We start from the raw sequence: 19,784 nt of genomic DNA, 5'->3' as shown, positions 1-19,784 counted from the left end.
AATGCTCTCTGCTCTAAAATTTCAGTTCAGGTTGAAACCAAATCAGAGGAGTCCTCATTTGCACCTGAACCTCTGAGGCCTCCCTCTCTCTCTCTCTGTCTCTGGTGCTGAGAGCTGTTTAAGATCCTGTGTGTTTTTTTTTATTTAACTTGACTCATGTATGAAGGGCTCACTTATAACAGTTGTAAAACTTTTTAAAGTATTAGCATTTTTCAGGAGTTAATCCATTTTATATGATAGCTGTATTCCAGTCCTGGAACATGAACCTTACACTAGAGAAGGAGAATAGAAATGTAAGTGTACTTGGGCATTATAAGAATCTATCTTGATAACACTCAGAGAATTAGTAAATGGCACTGCTGTTCGGTAAGTATTAAGTGAGTCGGCCCTAGAGTGTTGCTGTGATCCCTAAGAATACCAAAGGAAGTGTGAAATGAGACTCTGCACCCAGAAGCTTACAGTCAAGGAATTGCCACTCTGTGACTTCCTCAATTTTTCCATCAGTATTTTCTAGCGGAAGCATAGGTTGTTTTAATGAAACCGTTCCAGGGGCCCCTGGGTGGCTCAGTCGGTTGAGCATCCAACTTCAGCTCAGGTCATGATCTTGTGGTCCATGAGTTCGAGCTCTGTGTCAGGCTCTGTGCTGACAGTTCGGAACCTGGAGCTGACTTCTGATTCTGTGTCTCTCTTTCTCTCTGCCCCTCCCCTACTCGTGCTCTATCAAAAACAAATAAACATTAAAAAAAATTTTTTTAAATAGAACTATTCCAGATGAGTCCATTAATTCATTAAGTATTTAGTGTATTTTTCCCACAACTCCTCTGGGTCCTGGAAATACAAATACCTTCTCCAAGGTGCTTCTGGTCGGCTGTAATGTGTAAATGGATGATGGCAATTAAGTGTGATAAATCGTATAGCAGAAGTATGCTCAGAATGTTGAAGAAGCACAGAGAGAGCTAGCTGTACCAGAGGCTGTAGGCAATACTTTCAAAGAGATGATGGCATAGTTAGAAATAACTTTAATTTATGAGTATATTTGTGAGGCTCTTTATATAACTCTTACATTTAATTCCCTTATCATCTTAAAAGGCAGGTCATATTGGTCTCATTCTTCACACAAGGAGACGGGAGCTCTAAAGGTCACATAGCTTTTAATTGTTGGAGTTGGAATTCGAACCCAGGGCCATCCAGCTCCTAGACCCCTCTTTGTTCTCTCTTGTATGAGCTATGTTTAAAGGATGTCTTAGGGAAAAGAGGATAGAGGTAGGTCCTTTGAAGATGAAGGAAAAGACAGGCCCCTGAGACCAGCATGTTGGCCTTTAATTTGGTATTTGAGTGAAATAGAGGTAATGTAGTTGTTTTTTTATAGAAATAATACTTCTTTTCCTACTATAGGTATTTTGCTTTCTGAGGGTCTTTTTTTCCTGCTTATTAAAAACATTTCTGAAACCCAAATCAATCTTGCCCTCTTTAGCACTTTGGCGGGTGGGGGAGGGGTGGGGGAGGGGTGCCTGGGTGGCTCAGTCAGTTAAGTGTCCAACTTGAGCTCAGACCATGTCTATCTCACAGTTGGTGAGTTTGAGCCCCACATCGGGCTCGCTGCTGTCTCCATCTCTCTGCCCCTCCCCATCCCCTTTCAAAAATAAACATTAAAAAAAAAAAAACCTCTTAAAATAAAATAAAAATAAAAACAAATCTTTAAAAAAAAAGTAGCACTTTGGATGGCTATATGTTTATTCCAGTGTTTCTCCAATTTTAGAATGTGTGTGGAGTCTCTTTACTAAGGAGACTGGTTTTCTTTTGTGTCCCCTAAACCAGGTCTGAAGATAATCCAAAAGGAAATGGCACAAGTACTTATGGACAGCGACAGCTTCTTTGGGATAATTGTGGCTTCCTTGAGGGAATATGTCAAAAGGCAGCTTTAATTTGGATATAAAAATGCTGGCATGTGGCCACTGGCCCATGCGTTCAACTCAGATGGCTGTTCTCCGTACTTTCTCCTCCTGTGCCCTGGGGGACGTTTTTCTAGGCTGCCCTTCACTCTTTGTGGGGTGATAGAGTGTTTCAGATCCAGTTAAGCAAATAGAGTACCCATAAATATCACACCTTCTGGAGTCAAACTGTTCTCTGACCAGATAAAGCTTAATTAAATGACTAATTGGCCATTGAACAATCTGATTACATTAGGTTTCATTTACCACAGTTTCCTAGTCCTGGTACATCTGAAAGACAGAACAAGGTTAAAACGGTTGTATTAAGTAAATGTGGACAAGAGTTGGAGAGTTGCTCTCAGGAAACACGTAAGACTCACGGGCATTTATCTTCATGATCAGATTTCCCGGATTTGCAAAACCTGGTATGGAACAGTATTTGTTGGCCAAGCAACTAGCAAAACCCAAAGAGAAAATTCCTATCATTGTAAGTTCATTCACTTTTGTTTGCTTGCTTTGTTTGTAATTAAGCTCTTTTATAATGCTTGAAAGCCTAGAGGGTTATTAGTCTTTTGGAAGGTATTTTTAACACATCTAATGCTCCAGGTAACTGACAATATGTATTAGTATTGTAAGAATACTAAAAATATTTAGCATACATTAATGCCTGTCATTATGTTGTTTAGGTATATTTTATTTTTACTTTTAAGACTATTAGTAATTGAACCAGCAGCACCTATAGCATATTTTTGTCCAATAATTTTTTTTCTCTAAAGTGTCTTCAAGTATCTTTTATATACTTTCTACCAGCCCTATATATTTAGCTAATGAATCCTAATCCAGATATTTAGGTCTCTGCCCTGGCAAAATACATGCATATTATCAAAATAAGATGTTCTTTCCACTGCATTGGTAACAGTTAGCTTTTTCTTCCAATAAACCAGCTGTCAGGTCACAATAAGGAGCTAGCAAATAAAAACTGGGAGTTGGTGACCCCAGTAAGAATCTCTCTCCAAGAATAACTTGGTTATTACATAACGTGACACGGGCTCTCTGGTTTCACCCAAATGTTGACTGCTGATAGATTTTCTGTCTAAGCATTATCTAACTTCTGGAAAAGAGAACTCTGGCTGTCTTTTGATCCTATGGACTTAACCTAGTAACTGTAGGACAGGGATGGAGGTGGGAGTGGGGGCCTTGGGTGTGATCACCGTAGGCCCAACAATAGGAGGTGGAAACACCTGGTCTCATTCTATAATCTCTGGGTCCTGGGAAACTTGATAGAACTGCAAAACTGATCATTGGATTTATTTTTATTGTGTTCCTACATCTTTGAAAAGCTTGAAATCCTAGAAACTCAAGAAAGAAGGGCTGCAACCAAGAGCCCCTTTTATCCCTTTCCCGCAAAGCAAATTTGGGGTAATTACCTTCTGAGTGGTTAGAGATTATTTTAATTTTTAAATTTTTTCTTCAGATTTTTTTATGTAACTTCTTTTTTTTTTTTTTTCAACGTTTATTTATTTTTGGGACAGAGAGAGACAGAGCATGAACGGGGGAGGGGCAGAGAGAGAGGGAGACACAGAATCGGAAACAGGCTCCAGGCTCTGAGCCATCAGCCCAGAGCCCGACGCGGGGCTCGAACTCACGGACCGTGAGATCGTGACCTGGCTGAAGTCGGACGCTTAACCGACTGCGCCACCCAGGCGCCCCATTTTTTTAATCTTTTTTTTTTTTTTTTTTTTTCAACGTTTGTAACTTCTGAACATACATTATTTTGTTCTTTTCGTTAAATTTAAAACTCCACAGGACTGGAGCCCACGGCCCTGCCCCTCAGATCCTCAAAAGGGACTTTATCGCAAGCCCAGAAGGGTTGGAACGGAGCTGAGGGACCCATAGGTTGTAGGTAGAAACGGCCCCTGAACCCTGTAGGCGGGCCTGCCCAGGCAGGCTCCTGGCATGAAAAGGGAAGCCGAGGAAAAATGCCTTCAAGTCTTCAGAAAACCGAGAGAAAGCAGAGATGTGGTTCTTTGCTTTTGAGGCACAGCAACTCTACCCACTAAGAAAATTAAAAGCCCCTGGATATTGGGCCCTAGTTGATTGGAGTTACCTCTCGGTCTCAGTCACTGAGAGACGCTCCCCAGAGGCCCCTGCTCCACAGCTTTCAGAGAGTTTTCTGGATCTGAGCTCCCTCTCAAGGAGTCACGGTAGCCCCTTGTCAAGGTCTTCCGTTTAGTCCTCCAGTAAGATTGTTTGGGCCCTGGTCACCTTCCTGACCTCATAACCTCTGAACTTTGATACACCACCCCACTTTTTCCTCCTTCCACCTTTAGAAAGAATTAGGACTGAACATGCAGAACATGAGAGTGAGCCTTGAAAGAATTTGATGGCAGTTTGATGTTGTTGAGACATCCAGGTGTGTAATTTTGTATTTCACAAAACCATCAGTCTGTGACAGGTCGGAAATGTTTTAAAACTAGCCCGTCAACACATACGAGTAGGACCACTGAACGGGAGAGAGGAAAACTGTTCCATCCTGCCCTCCCCCAGGAGAGGGAGGCAGACATCTCTCCTCCGTGGCCTGAGATGCCCACATGGAGAGCAGAAGGGTTTGTCTGGCAAGTGTGTTCTTTAATACATAATCTTATCAGGAACAGGGAGCGTTTACATAATTTCTCAGAGAAGAGCAAGAATGACCCTCCAAAGGACCTCCAGTCCTCTAGTCCTAAAAAGAATCCTTTAATGACTTATATCTAGCATATTGACTATTTTTGCATGTAACAAAATCACCTCTCCCTGGAACATTGTGTAGGTTGGAGATTATGGCCCAATGTGGGTTTATCCTACCTCTACGTTTGACTGTGTGGTAGCAGATCCCAGGAAAGGCTCCAAAATGTATGGTCTGAAGAGCTACATTGAATATCAGCTAACACCTACTGTGAGTATCTGAGTTATCAAAAACAGAATCGTGCCTGCGTTCCTAGCTACACTTTGCTTTTTTCTTCATTTTCTATAGTTGGCATTGGTAACGTTTTCTTCTCTCTCCCTTGCATTGTAGAACACTAATCGATCTGTAAACCACAGGTATAAGCACTTTGACTGGTTATATGAGCGTCTGCTGGTTAAGTTTGGGTCAGCCATTCCAATCCCCTCTCTCCCGGATAAACAAGTCACAGGTGAGTGCATGTGACCTTCAACTCAGGATGACAAGTAACAAGACTGCAGATAGAGCATCTGTCCTAATGGAAATCAGTAATGACATTTTCCATCTTCTAGAAGAACAACATATGTGTTTGGAAACAGTAGCTAAGTGTTGTACATCCATGTATACTGGACATATATTTGGAAGTTACCTAAACACCTAATGAGAATATTGCCTAAAATTGTTTGAGTTCTTGCATACACATCTTAAGTGGTAGCGGTCATTGTGTCTTTATTGCTACATGATTTCCTGTAAAAGAAATACGTGACTTTTTTCAATGTGAAAAGTGACACCTGAGAAAATAGGAATGCTCCAAACAACCTGAAATGGAAATAACAATGTATGATCCAAATGACGTAAACCTGTCATGCAGTTCAGCTGTGTTGTTTTCATGAGAAGTATGTAAATATCAGATGTTGTAGAAGCCACAGACCTTCTAAGGATTAACGTAAGAAGTTGCAAAGTTGTTTACTCCGTTACTTTGGTGACAGATAATGTTTAAATGTTTTTGTTTACTGTTGATCATCACTCTCTGCCTTAATTATTCAAAGTGTCCTATTTCTCCTGTTTGTTTCTCCTACACCCCCTGCCTCAACTGATCAATATGGTCAAGATCAATATCAATATGGTCAAATGATCAAACGGTCAGTAATTCACAGTGCTCTGAAAGCCCCTTGTAAAAATGCACTTAGAGAGTATTTGTTTCTCTCTGCTTTGAGAACTGTCACTGGTTTTTGTTTTTTTTTGTTTTTTTAATCTGCAGCCCGGTATAGACCCTGGAATAGTAGTACTCAGAACTCCGTATGTTTGTCTTGGAATAAAAGTGTGTAAAGAGGCTGAACTTCACTAGAGATTAGAGTTTTAAAATGCAGCCACAAAACTTGCAACTAAATGAAACTAGTAAGAATAGAAAGGGAAGGATCCAAGATGAGAGCAGGGCCTAAAAGGTCAGTGCCAGAGAGGCTCCACGTCATATACCCCGAACGGCTAACCTGAACTCGGGGGGGAGGCAGTGTGGAATCTGGGCAGGAGGACTTCTTTCCTGGAGGTCAGGGAAGACCGGAGAGGGTTTAGTCCTCACTCAGCCAGAGCGGAGGTGGAGAGCTGGGAGAGGGATGGGGACTCCGGGAGCCAGATGGCCGAGCCAGCACCAGGCACTTGCGGCATTGGGGTGAAGCCACCTGCCTGCCAGGTGTCACGTGTCCCTGTGTGCCGCTCCGTGCTTTCTCACGGAGAAAAGGCACTCGATGCCACCGAAACAGGCGCTTGAATCTGATTCCAGAGTTTGTTCTGTTGACGTCACAGGATGTGTATCAGCTAGTCGTTAGCCAGAATTCATTACCTCGGGTAAGACGGTTACAATCTCCTTAAAACTTGGTGCTGTATTTTGTTGTGTATTTAGGTTTCTCTGAAACTGTTGGAGGAGATGGAAGGTTTTGTTTTTAAAGAAGTTGTTTTGATTGTGACTTTTTTTTTTTTGGAAAACTTTTCAAAAATTTCAAATGGTAGCAGAGGGGTGAGTGGGGCTGCATTGCCAAGTAGGTGACAGACCCGTCCTGGCCCTCATCTGGGTGGCTCCTGAGCGGGCCCTCCTGGAGCTGGGGTGGGGGTGGGGGGTGGTTGCTGAGTGAAGGCCACGTCAGGGCGGCCAGGTTGGCGCAGATTGTCGCTTCCTCCCCCCCCCCCAACCACCCCACAGAGGTGCCCCGGGTTCTGTGCCCGATCCAGATACTCACTGTTCCTCCTTTTTGTCACCCTTATTGTTTGAAATCACAGCTTTCCTTTTTCAAATTTAAATCCATTTCCTTGAAAACTTCAGTTCTGCCTTTCTCCTTGTTTTCAAATTTCAGTCTGTTTTCCTGAATTTTAGCATTCTCCTTTATCAACTTGATTGGCACAATATGGGCTTCATGGTGTCTAAGGAGCTGTTTCGAGGCCGTGGGGATTTCTCACATCTTCTAGGTTTTAATACATTGTTTTCTCTGAATCCGATAACTCAGTGCTATTTTAAAGCATCAGAGAGCCACACAGTTCCGCCCCCAAACTAAGGTTTGGTTTTTTTAAAGCTCAGGCCCGAAGCCAGAGGGATGTCATAGAAAGCAAGAAAGCAACAGCCGCTCAGTCTGAAGAAAGTTGAGCTTTGATTCTCTGACTGGGACGTGTGCCGAGGAAACCGAAAAGCACAGAAGCCACTTTATCTGTCCCCTCTCTCGTTTGCCTCCTGCCTGTGATACCCACAAGATCATCATTATATAAACCCCCCTCTCACTTACATCCTGGAGGGGAGAGAAAGGAATGCCAAGTGGATGATCTCATGATATTTCTGTGCCCTTGGTAATCCACCCATGAGGAACTTACAGCTAACAGTTTTAGTTTGTTGAGCGGTTTTGTTCTCTGTGAAATAACATTGAACAAATCTGGTTTTATTCCTGGATGCCAAACTGGTATACTCACATACTTGGTGAAAGCCTAAGTCAGGTTCATTGGAAATGGAGAATCGGAAATCCCCCTCCCCCCGACCTTCGTTCCAGTGTTCTGGAACCTGGTAGGAAAATCCTAACAAGCACAAAATAATACCTGAAGTCAGAGTTTGAAAATAAACCAGCGACGCCAGAAAATTTTTCAGGAGGAGTAAGCATTAATTAATTCGTTAATTAATTTCAGGCAAGGAGTAGGTTTTAAACTCTTGGTATAATTCACTTTCTCATGTGGAGAATTCAGTATAGCTCAGCTTCATGCGGACTCACTGGGTCTCCTCTGCCCAGGAGGTGAGTCATCTTCTCTCCAAGGGATGAGACTTTGTTTCTTCATAGTCTTATTAGCTTCTATACCATTTAATCTCTACTGAGCTTTGAAAAATTTGAAGTATTTTAATATATAGGAAGTGTCCTGATCCATCGTGCTGTTTGGGTGACTCTTTCTGAGGTAGTGAGTTTTTGCAGTATGGATCCGGAATGCTCTTCTCTCTAAAGAAAGTTGTGCTTATTTGTACTTGTCATTTCTAAAGGAAAGGCCAGCCTGTAGTTTTTAAGTTTATTTTTAAACGTACATACAGTAAATTAACTCCTTTTGGTGTATAGTTTTAGGAGTTTTGGGACACCTGGGTGACTAGTCGGTTAAGCATCCTACTCTTGGTTTTGGCTCAGGTCATGATCTCACGGTTCATGAGTCCGAGCCCCACATCAGGTTCCGTGCTGTCCATGTGGAGCTTGCTTGGGATTCTCTCTCTCTCTCTTTCAAAATAAATAAACTTAAAACCAAAAAGTATTAAAAAAAAAAAGTTTTGACAACCACTATGGTCTTATAACCACCACTACATTCAAGGTACAGGAAGTCCCCCCACCTCCCCAAATTCCCTTGGGCTTGCCCCTTTATCTTCATCCCCTCTCCGCAGTTCTAACCCATGGCAACACTGGTGTGTTCTTTGTCTCTATAGTTTTGCCTTTTCCAGAATGTCATTATAAATGGAAGCATATAGACCTATCTGAGAAAGCAAGAAAAATCTCATACGACCTAACCTTACTCCTAAAGGAATTAGAAAAAGAAGAACAAACGAAGTCTAAAACCAGTAGAAAAAAGGAAATAATGCAGAGCAGAAATAAATGAAATAGAAACTAAAAGAACAGTGGAACAGATCAATGAAACTGGGGGGGGGGGTGGCTCAAAAAAAAATGGTTGCATACAGTGTGTACTCTTTCAATTATGGCTTCTTTCTCTTGGCGTTGTGCATTTGAGATACACACAAGATGTGTGCATCAGTTTCTTTTTATTGCTACTTCCATAGTTTGTTTCTCCATTCACTCGTGAAAGGTATTTGGGTTTTCAGTTTGGGGCATTTATAATAAATAAAGTTGCTGAAAACATTTACATGCAAGTTTTTGTATAAGCGTAAGTTGTCATTTCTCTTGGGTGAATACCTGAGAGTGGAATGACGGGGGCATTTGGCAGGCATATGTTTCATGTTTAAGAAATTGCCAAACTGGGGTATGTGAGCGGCTCAGTAGGTTAGGCGTTCGACTCTTGATTTCGGCTCAGGTCACCATCTCGCAGTTGTGAGATCGAGCCCCGCATTGGGCTCTGCACTGAGCATGGACCCTGCCTGGGATTCTCTCTCTGCCCCTCCCCCCTCAAAAATAAAGAAATAAGCATTAAAAGAAAGAAAGGAAGGGAGGGAGGGAGGGAGGGAGGGAGGGAGGGAGGAAGGAAGGAAGGAAGGAAGGAAGGAAGGAAGGAAGGAAGGAAGGAAGGAAGGAAGGAAATTGCCAAACTGTTTTCCAAAGTGGCTGTACCGTTTCGGAATCCCCACCAGCAGTGGATGAGGGTGTCAGGAGCCCCACATCCTTGCTTGCACTTTTGGTAACGTCAGTTTTTCTTTATTTTAACGATCTATTAGGTATGTAGTGGTACTTCATCATGGTTTTAATTTGCATTTCCCTTATAACTACTGTTGAGCATCTTTTCAGGTGCTCATTTCCCTTCCATATATTTTCTTTGGTGAAATGTCTGTTTGAATCTTTTGCCCATTTCTTATTAGGTTGTTTTTTTCATTACTGAATTTTGAGAGTTCTTTACATTCTGGAAATAATATAATCTGCAAATAATTTGTCCCGGGTGTGGCTTATCTTTCTCTTAACAGTGTTTTTCGCATAACAAAAAGCTTTTAATTTTAATGAAGTTCAGAGTACCAATTGTCTCTTTTATGGATTGTGCTTTAGGTATCATGGTGAAAACCTGTATGCCTAATCCAAGTTCACGCTGTTTTCTTCAGAAAGTTGTGTAGTTTCAGGTGCATTTTGAGTTAGTGTTTGTGTAAGATGTGAAGTATAATAAAGTAGAAGTTTATGTTATGCATCTGGATATCCAGTGATTCTGGTACTACCTGTTGGAAAGACTATTCTTTGTTGATTTCCTTTGCATTTTGTCAAAAATCAATTGAACATATTTAGTGGGTTTTTTTTAATTTTTTTTTTACTGTTTATTTACTTTTGAGAGAGAGACAGAGATAGAGCATGAGCCGGGGTGGGGCAGAGAGAGAGAGGGGAAGACACAAAATCCGAAGCAGGCTCCAGGCTCTGAGCTGTCAGCACAGAGCCCCACGCGGGGCTCGAACTCACGAACTGTGAGATCATGACCTGAGCCGAAGTCAAACGCTTAACTGACTGAGCCACCCACATGCCCCAATTTGGTTTTGTTTCTGGACTGTATTCTCTTCTGTTTTGTGTCCATCCTTTTGCCAATACCACAGTGTCTTGATTCATGTAGCTCTATAGTAAATCTTTAAATCAGGTAGTATAAATCCTCCAACTTGGTTCTTTTTCAAAATAATTTCAGGCTGTTTTTCTTTTGCCTTTCCAAATAATTTAAGAGTCCATTTGTAGATATTTGTAAAAAATCATGCTGGGACTTTGGTATATATATAGTTTGTAATTGTTATATCTTCCTAATGAGCTTTTTTGTCTCTAGTAAGATTTCCTGTGTTAAAATCTGTTTTGTCTGATGTTAACATAGTCACCCCAGTTCTCTTACAGTTACTGTTTGCATGGCATATCTTTTCTCATCTTTTACTTTGAATCTGTTAGTGTCTTTGAATCTGTATCTCTTGTTGACAGCATCGTTGGAGCTTGCTTTTTTATCAAGTCTCGCAACCCCTGCGTTTTGATTAGAGTTTTTACACCGTTTATATTGAATAATTATTGACCCAGTTAGATTTACGTTTGCCATTTTGATATTTGTCTTCCATGTGTCTTGTTTGTTCCTCCTTTAGTGCCTTTCTTTTGCGTTAAATATTTTCCAATATGCTGTTTTAATTTCTCTCACTTTTCCACTAAATTTTAAAAATTATTTTCTTAGTGGTTACCTCGGAGGATACTACGTGCATCTTTTTTTTTTTTTAACTTTTTTTTAATGTTTAGTTTTGAGAGAAAGAGACAGAGTGCGAGTGGGGGAGGGGCAGAAAGAGAGGGAGACCCAGAATCCTAAGCAGGCTCCAGGCTCTGAGCTGTCAGCACACAGCCCAACACGGAGCTCGTACCCACGAACCATGAGATCATAACCTGAGCCGAAGTCGGGCGCTCAACTGACTGAGCCACCCAGGTGCCCCTGTGTACATCTTTTTTGTAATGTTACAATGCACTTCAGATTAATACTCAATTCTAATAAAATTGATAGAAACTCTTCTGCATTATGGCTCTGATTCCCTCTTTTTATGCTACTGTCATCATATATTTCATAAATCCAGCAATATTGTATGATAATTATTGCTTTCTACAATCTTATGTCTTCTAAAGAAGAGAAGAAATTAGAAAAGAATACATATTTTATGTTAGCCCACATATTCCTGGTGCTCTTCATTTCTCCCTGTGAATTTAGGTAATTTCCTTTTAGCCTGACGTAGTATTTTTTTTTAACCTGAAGGGCTTCTTCTAGTATTTCTTTACTACAGCTCTGCTATCAGTTAATTCTCTCATCTTTGTTCATCTGAGAATGTCTTCATTTTGCCTTTATTTTTGAAGGATAAGTGTGCTGGTTATAGAATTCACAGCTGACCGTTTTCCTTCAGCATGATGAATATGTCTTTCCGTTGCTTCTGACCTCCTTTGTGTCAGATGACAAATCAGTCAGTTCTTTTGATTACACACACACACACACACACACACACACACACACACACGAGCACATTCCACTATACAAAATGAGTCATTTTTCACTTGCTGCTGTCAGGGTTTGTTTCTGTCTTTCGACAGTTTGATTCTGCTGTATCTTGGTGTGGATTCATCCTCATATTTATCCTATCCAGGTTTGTTGAGCGTCTTGGAAATGCAGATTAAAATTTTCCATCAAATTTGGGAAACTTTCCCTTTTATTTCTTCACATATTTTTTTTTCTTCTTCTCCTTTGTGGACTCCCACTGCAAGTATGTTCACGTGTTTTGTTTTCTGAAGCATGGTTCATCCATTTTTTTCTCTCTGTTCTTCAGATTAGATAACTTTTTTTTTTTTTTTTACTTCTTATAAATGTTTTTTTTTTTTAATATGAAATTTACTGTCAAATTGGTTTCCATACAATACTCAGGGCTCATCCAACAGGTGCCCTCCTCAGTGCCCATCACCCACATCCCCCCTCCCTCCCACCCCCCATCAACCCTCAGTTTATTTTCAGTTTTTAAGAGTCTCTTATGGTTTGCCTCCTTCCCTCTCTGTAACTTTTTTCCCCCTTCCCCTCCCCCCTGGTCTTCTGTTAAGTTTCTCAGGATCCACATAAGAGTGAAGACATATGGTGTCTGTCTTTCTCTGTATGACATATTTCACTTAGCGTAACACTCTCCAGTTCCATCCACAGTGCTACAAAAGGCCATATTTCATTCTTTCTCACTGCCAAGTAGTATTCCATTGTGTATATAAACCACTGTCTTCAGATTCACTGATTCCTTCTTCCGCCATCTTGAATCTGCATTTGAGCCTCTACAGTGAATTTTTAATTTCAGTTACTGTATTTTCAGCTCCAAACATTTCATTCTATTTATTTGTAAGTTCTTTTTCTAGAGAATTTTTATTGTTTGATTCCGTGTCCTATTTCTCTGCATTTTTAAACATGACTTTAGCTCTTTGAATGTATTTCTGGAAGCTGCTTTGTCTGCTAAATTCAACATCCAGGGACACTTAGAGATGGTTTCTGTTGACTACTTTTTTGTCGGTATGGGTTATACCTTGCTTTTTCTCTGCATATCTCTTAATTTTTTGTCAAAAACTGAAAATTTTAGACAATATATTTTAGCAATTCTCAATTCTGATTTTTCATCTCTGAAGGTTGTTGTTTCTACTTGATGTTTATTTGATTGTTGGGGAAGTAATTTGCTTAGGCCAAGTCTCTGAATTGTCTCTCCCCTAAAGTTCAGTTATTTTTATTTTTTCTTTTAAGTTTGGCTCCCTGGGGCTCACCCTTGTGTCTGTGTAGATTAGCAGTAAGCCTGCCTCAAGCCTGTACGGCTTCTGTCCTCTGCTGATGGATCTTTGGGTAGGGGAGTGCATTCAAAGATCAGGTAATTTTCAAGTTAGCCACCCTGGCTTTTACTTTTTTGCGGACCTTTTGTGTCTCCTTTACAAGTGTGTGCAGCCTCAGAATTGCCAGGAATGTGTGGCTGACTCGGATTCCATCTGGTCTCCACTGTTTCTGCACACAGCCTCAGTCCGGGAAATGCTTGGCTGGACCACGCAACCTTGGCTAGTGGGGTCATTGGCCCTCTCTGTTCCCCAGCCTCTGGATTGTCACTGCCACCACCACTGAGTATGAGCACGTCCCCCTGCTCCAGGTCAAGTGAGCCTTTTTCCTCGCCAGGGAACCTGCAGTGGCCAGCCTTCACATTCACAGTCTGCTCTACACTGTCAGAACCTCCATGTCAACCAGGGAGAGGGTGGGGAGGTACAGGGGCCACAGGGGAGATGAGAGCAGCCCCACACCAGACAGAACGCCACAGATTTCCATAAAGTTCAGCAGTTTTGCAAGTATAAACACTTCTCACATGGCTGTTTGCCTTTGGTTGATTTCCAGAACACTTATTTTTGGTTCTGGGTTCTGTCCAGCTTTATAATTGTTTTGGGGGGATGGGAATAGCTGATTGCCTCACTCAACTGTAGCTGGTATTTTCATCTCCAGGAGCCTTTTAACGAACAGAGATTTTGTTTGGTAGACTTAAAACATTTTCAGTGTTCACTTGATGTTTGGTATGTCAGGCTTGTTAAGCTGATTTTCTGCTTTTAAAACAGAAATATCACTCATTTGGCTATGTTTTAGAATGGTCATAAGTTCTGGGATAGTAGCTCTACTGCATTCGTGGAAAAATTGCTTTTTCTATTTTTGGTTTAAGTACGTTAAAAAACAATGAAATAAAGAGCTATGGTCTTGAGCTACTTTTCATAAATACTAAATTTGAGGTTATATTGCATTTGGACACATTTTTATAGATATAAAAATTTTACACACTTTGTAAGGATTACTTATTAAATTCCATTCTTTCACCCCTTTCTGCCTACAGACTTCATATGGCCACGCAGGACTGGCATAGTCTTAGTTTATCAGAAAGAGGAAGTTTTTCATACTTAGATAAGATTTGCTTCTAAATTTGTTGAATACTCAGGGATCCTTGAAGAAAATAGTACTTTGTAGCTGTGATTTTTCTTGTCACAGCTACAAAATTTGTTAATCTGTTAAATCAGAATCTCATCCTTAAAAACTAAAAAGCCTGTTGTATCTCTTTCCTGTAGCTCTTTGAGCATCCGCTGTGTTACAGCTTGTTTTTAGGTTAGTGTTTTTAGTTTAGTGAAAGATCACTATGGTTTTACCTTGTACTAAATAACTTTCTACCAAAGACCCAGTAGATACAAACGGCTTTCATTTGTGCTGACGGTAATCCGCTTTAGACAGGGGTGTATATCACTCTTGTCCACCTTGCAGGTCGCTTTGAAGAAGAATTTATCAAGATGCGCATGGAGAGACTTCAGGCATGGGTGACCAGGATGTGTCGTCACCCAGTCATCTCAGAAAGTGAGGTTTTCCAGCAGTTTCTAAATTTCCGAGATGAAAAGGTAGGACCTTTTGTTATGACAGTCATCGATCATATTGAGAATTGTCACATTCATACCAATTGTATGTCTGAAAGTTAAAATTATGTTGACTCGCTATTTCTCATTTCCTCCAAAGACAATGAAGGGACAGAAACCTAAATCCTAAGCATGGGAAATTAGTCATGATAATGTGGAAGAACCGCTTGCCAAAATGGTTTTCCATCAGCTGGGAATGGATTGGCCCAGAGTGGGCAGGAGGTGAAGGATATGATAGGATGAGGAATGAAAATTTTTCCTGGATGCTTTTAAAAATAGGATAGGCCCCAAACTATGCAGGATATTATCAGTGTGAAGTGAGGGAAACAGAGTGAATGATTTCTTAAGATCACATTTTGACCTTGCAGTGTAATAACGTTATGAAACAAAAAGTAGATTCAGCATTGGACCAGCCTTCTCCAAGCCAAGGCGTTTTTCCAGAACAGTAGTCGCAAGTCCAGACTAAATGCTGGTCTCTCTTTGTCCCGTAGATAGTCATTCTGCCAATGGCCATGTATTCTTTGTTGAAGGTCAAGAAACCATTGGCTGTTTAACATCTCATTATTGTCTGCTTTGGAGATGGTTCTCTCTCTCCATAAACTTTTGCTCTAAATTGTACCTTTTTATTCTGAAAGATGTTTTCTCCATATTTCTCTTACAACAAATATGACATATCTTAGAAAGCAATGTAAAGAATAAAAGCATAAGTTTTTATAGGAGATAGGAAATATATTACAGTCCTAGAAAAAAAAAAGTCATGAAATTATTTTCGTGTTTTATTAAATTAAATACCGGAATATTACATACTTTGTTGGAAGTTTCAGGCAGAGATTTACTTGCTAAACTGCTTTGTAGTGCTTTTCCCTTGTTAACATGAACACATTTATAATAAGTGTAAATAATCAGGCCCTGTGTATGTTTACAGACCTACGCATACACTTAATACTGTACAATTATTTGGGCCTTATTTTCAGTTACTGCTTATTTCTAGAATTGGCGGGCTTATTTGAGTGTGTGGCATGTAACCAGGCCAGGAACTAGAAAACACTGAGGTGCTTCAGCAATTTTGGTCAAGATTGTAGGTCTAGACTTGCACCTGCTTTGGACAAGTCTGGTTTGCCTGGTGAGATGTGATGTCAGTCACAGTGTGCCGTGAAATCATACAGTGGTGAAACTAGGTTCTTTGAGGGAGTTCTGTCCATCAGTTCTGTTACTTTGGAGAGACAAAAACTGCATGGAATCCCTTCCCAACTTTCTTGCCTTGCTGGTACCCACAAGGCTCAAACAGAAGTCCTGATTTTCCAAAGATTTGATTTAGAAAGCTCTTCTAAAGGTTGTGTTCAATACAGAATATTATTATTAAAAAAAAAAAAAAGAAATCTGGACACTGGGGCTTTAAGATTTGGTATAATAGGAAGAAGAAAGAACCTGGGAGTCAGGACACCTGAGCTCTAGTCTGGGCTCTGCTGCAGGCTCCCTCTGTGATCTTGGCCTCGGCATTTGATCTCTTTGGGTCACAGTTTCCTCACCTGCTAAATGAGGGTGTAAAACTAGATACTCACTGAAAGCTGTGATTCTTTGGCCACAAATAGCTCATTTAGATGGATGGATGTAGGTAATCCCAAAGACCCGAGGAGAAATTATTAGAAATAAATGGTTAGAAGATAGCTGGATGCAAGACAGCACATATTTGCATACCAGCAATAAACACAAAATGAAAATCTAAAAAAAAAACTATCACAGTAGCATCAAAAATATATCTAGGAATAAATACAAGAAAATGTACAAAAAAACTCTACATAAGAAGCTTTGATGTGGTGGTTCCTGGGTGGCTCAGTTGGTTAAGCATCTAACTCTTGATTTCAGCTCAGGTCATGATCTCAGTGTGAGATTGAGCCCCATGTCGAGTTTGTGCTGACAGTGCAGAGCCTGCTTGGGATTCTGTCTCGCCCTCTCTCTCTGCCCGCCCCTGCTTGCATGCACTCTCTCTTTCTCTCTCTCTCTCTCTCTCTCTCTCTCTCTCTCTCTCTCTCTCTCTCAAAATGAATAAACTTAAAAATAAAGCTATAAGGAGTGCCCGGATGACTCAGTCGGTTAAGCATCTGACTCCTGGTTTGGCTTAAGTCATGATCTCACAGTTAGTGAGATTGAGACCAACATCGGGCTCAGTGCTGACAGCTTGGGATTTCTCTCTCCTCTCTCTCTGCCCCTTCCCAGCTCGCTCACTCTTTCTCTGGCTCTCTCTCTCTCAAAAAATAAGTAAGTAAACCTTAAAAAAAAAAAAAGCTGTGAAACATTTTTGAGAGAAATAAAAGAAAACCTAGCTAAGTGTTCCATGGAATTGGGGAACAGAAAAGATGCCACAGGTGGAAAATCAGAGCACTAAGAATAGCCTAGCCAAGGTACTCTTGAAAAAGAATGAAGTAGGAAGAGGGCTTTATTGGATATTAAGACCTGTTGTAAAACTAAACTAACTTTAAAAGCATGGTATTGGCATAAGGCCAGACAAATAGATCAGTGGAACAGAATAGAAGGGACACGATGTGAGGCAGAGATGGTACAAAGTCCAGTGGGGATAGGACAGTCTTTCCAGTGAATGGTGCTGGGTCACTTGGGTGGCTTCATTGGGGAAAAATGAAATTTGGTCCCTACCGCGCAACAGTCTACTGTTGATTTTGTTAGGGTTGACATTGGTGTTGTGATTATGTGTTTTGAAAATGTGGTCTTCTGTATTAAAGTCATATAATAGCCTTCTCTATATAAGGTATTTATAGGTGAGGGGCACCTGGGTGGCTCAGTTGGTTAAGCATCCAACTGCGGCTCAGGTCATGATCTCAAAGTTCATGGATTCAAGCCCTGCATCAGGCTCTGTGTTGACAGCTCAGAGCCCGGAGTCTGCTTCTGCTTCTGTGTGTGTGTCTCTCTCTCAAAAATAAATAAACATTAAAAAAAAAAAAGGTATTTATAGGTGAAATGATACCATATCTGGGACTTCCAGTAAAATCAAGGAAAAAAATGCAGAATGGAGGAGAATAGAAAAAACAAGATTGGCAAATGTTGATATTTGTTTTGCAGCTGAGTCTGAGAGGGGAACTATTAGACTTTTCTGTGTACTTTTATATGTATTTGGAAGTTTCCATTGTATAAAGTTTTTAAAAAAATCATTTCCAGGTGGTTTGCAAGTCTAATGTGAAAGGCAACACATAAAGCTTCTAGAAGGTAACATAGGGGAATATCTTCATACCCCTAGTGGAGGGATGGATTTCTGAAATATGACACAAAAATGACTAATCACACAGGAAGAGGTTGATAAATTAGACTGCATTAAAATTAAGAACAGCTGTGTATCAAAAGAAGCCTTTCAAAGTGAAAAACAAGCTAAAGATACGATCATTTAGAACCAACTAAAGGGCTGCCTTTTAGAATATAGGAAAACACATACAAATCCGTAAGAAAGATAATCATCCCAGTTGTAGGGTTGACTTGGTAACGTACTTCACAAAAGACAGTATCTCAGTCATCAAGGAATGTATGGGAAAGTACTTAATCTCATTAGTCATCACGGAAATGCAAATCAGAAGTACCGAGAATAGTACTACTCACTAGCCAGAAATGGCTGAACTAAACCTAGCGTCTTAGTGAGCTCAGTCACACCTGCTGGTGGGTGTGCAAATGGGTGAGACCAGTTTGGAAAGTCACCCAGCCTTACCTACTAGGGCGAACATTTTCTGCCCGCATCGGGGCACATGTACATAACATCTTGCTCAACCACCGCCCCCCTGCCCGCAGGGCCTCGGGTGGCTACCCTTAGTAGAATGAACAAACTGGGGAGTGTTCAGGCAAGAATGGAACCAATGACCTATGGCTCCACCAACAATGTGGCTGTAGCTCCTAAGCACAGGTTGAGCCAAAAAAGCCAGACACAAAGAATACATGGTAGGGTGGTCTTCACCAGCTCGGAAACCCAGCCAACCTACCCATGAGGGACTTGTGTCTAGAGGGTATAACTTGAAAGAAAAGTGAGGAACTGGTAACTATAAAAGAGGATAGTGGTTACCTTTGTGGGGGAGGGCAGGGGTCAGGACTGGGAAGGGACACGAGGGGCCTTCTGGAATGCCAGCTTGTTTCTCTTGGCCTTGGGGTAGGTTACACAGCTATTATCTTACACTTTGTGAGAATTGGTCGCACTGTATATTATGGCTTTAGGCGCTTTTCTCTCTCTCTGTGTGTGTGTGTGTGTGTGTGTGTAGATAGATCTTTATAGATCTATCTTACAAAAAAATTTTCTTTTAAAAAAATAGCTCATAATATTGGTTCCTATCTTATATTTTAGAAAAGCTTTCACCTTTTTTAAGAAAACATTTAACCTAAAACTTTGAGGTACTTGGTCAGGAATATAGGGTGTGTTCGTGTTCACTGTTATATCGCTATGCGTTGGGAAAGGATAGGGACTGAGTCCCCTCGCTCTGAAGGGACTTGGGCTCACAGGGACCGTTCTTCGCATTGGCACGTGTTTCGTGTACAGAGATTACATCTGGGGTGTGCACACTCCCTCGGTGGAGAGGGCGATGGCATGGGAGCTGCTGTCGACAATTAGAAAGATAGTCAGTGAGCCAATCGCATTAGGGAGTTTTGAAAGACTGTGCTGTCCATGGTAACATTATAACGTTCTTATTTGCAGGAATGGAAAACTGGGAAGAGGAAGGCTGAGAAAGACGAGCTGGTAGGAGTTATGATCTTTTCCACCATGGAACCAGAGGCCCCTGACTTGGACTTACTAGAAATGTAAGCGAGATCAGCCTTTCCTTCCTCCCAAACCCGTGTCCACCTCCTGTGCTCGCAGGCCGGGGAGGCTGTGGTTGGATGATGGGGAGCACATCACTTGTGCAGGGAAGCGTTGTCTTTTAGCCGTAGCGTCAGATTGAAGTCTGCTTCCTTTTCACCCTGAAGTCCGTGATTTCATAATGGACATGGTGGTTTCTAGTTACCTCTAATAAAGCATGATAATTTCAACAATACCCAAATTATGGAAAGAGCCTAAATGTCCATCCACTGACG

General features: G+C 41.1%; 1 protein-coding gene across 1 annotated transcript in view; it reads left to right on the top strand.

Annotated features, from left to right (window-relative positions):
• The window catches only part of SNX9 (sorting nexin 9), a 125,530-nt gene that overhangs the window by 86,703 nt on the left and 19,043 nt on the right, over positions 1-19,784 (top strand). The window contains exons 7-11 of the mRNA XM_047101480.1: positions 2,334-2,418; positions 4,741-4,866; positions 4,987-5,104; positions 14,581-14,711; positions 19,408-19,511. Of these exons, the coding sequence (XP_046957436.1) occupies positions 2,334-2,418; positions 4,741-4,866; positions 4,987-5,104; positions 14,581-14,711; positions 19,408-19,511 (564 nt within the window). The remainder of the gene's footprint in view (positions 1-2,333; positions 2,419-4,740; positions 4,867-4,986; positions 5,105-14,580; positions 14,712-19,407; positions 19,512-19,784) is intronic.

This window comes from Lynx rufus, unplaced genomic scaffold (genome assembly GCF_022079265.1).
Source record: "Lynx rufus isolate CCGP_SWC_20201006 ecotype Redwood Valley unplaced genomic scaffold, mLynRuf1.p SCAF_6, whole genome shotgun sequence".
In the NCBI taxonomy this organism is placed as follows: Eukaryota; Metazoa; Chordata; class Mammalia; order Carnivora; family Felidae; genus Lynx; species Lynx rufus.
Note: the sequence above shows the minus strand (reverse complement) of the source record. Positions and strands in the feature narration are given on the sequence as shown.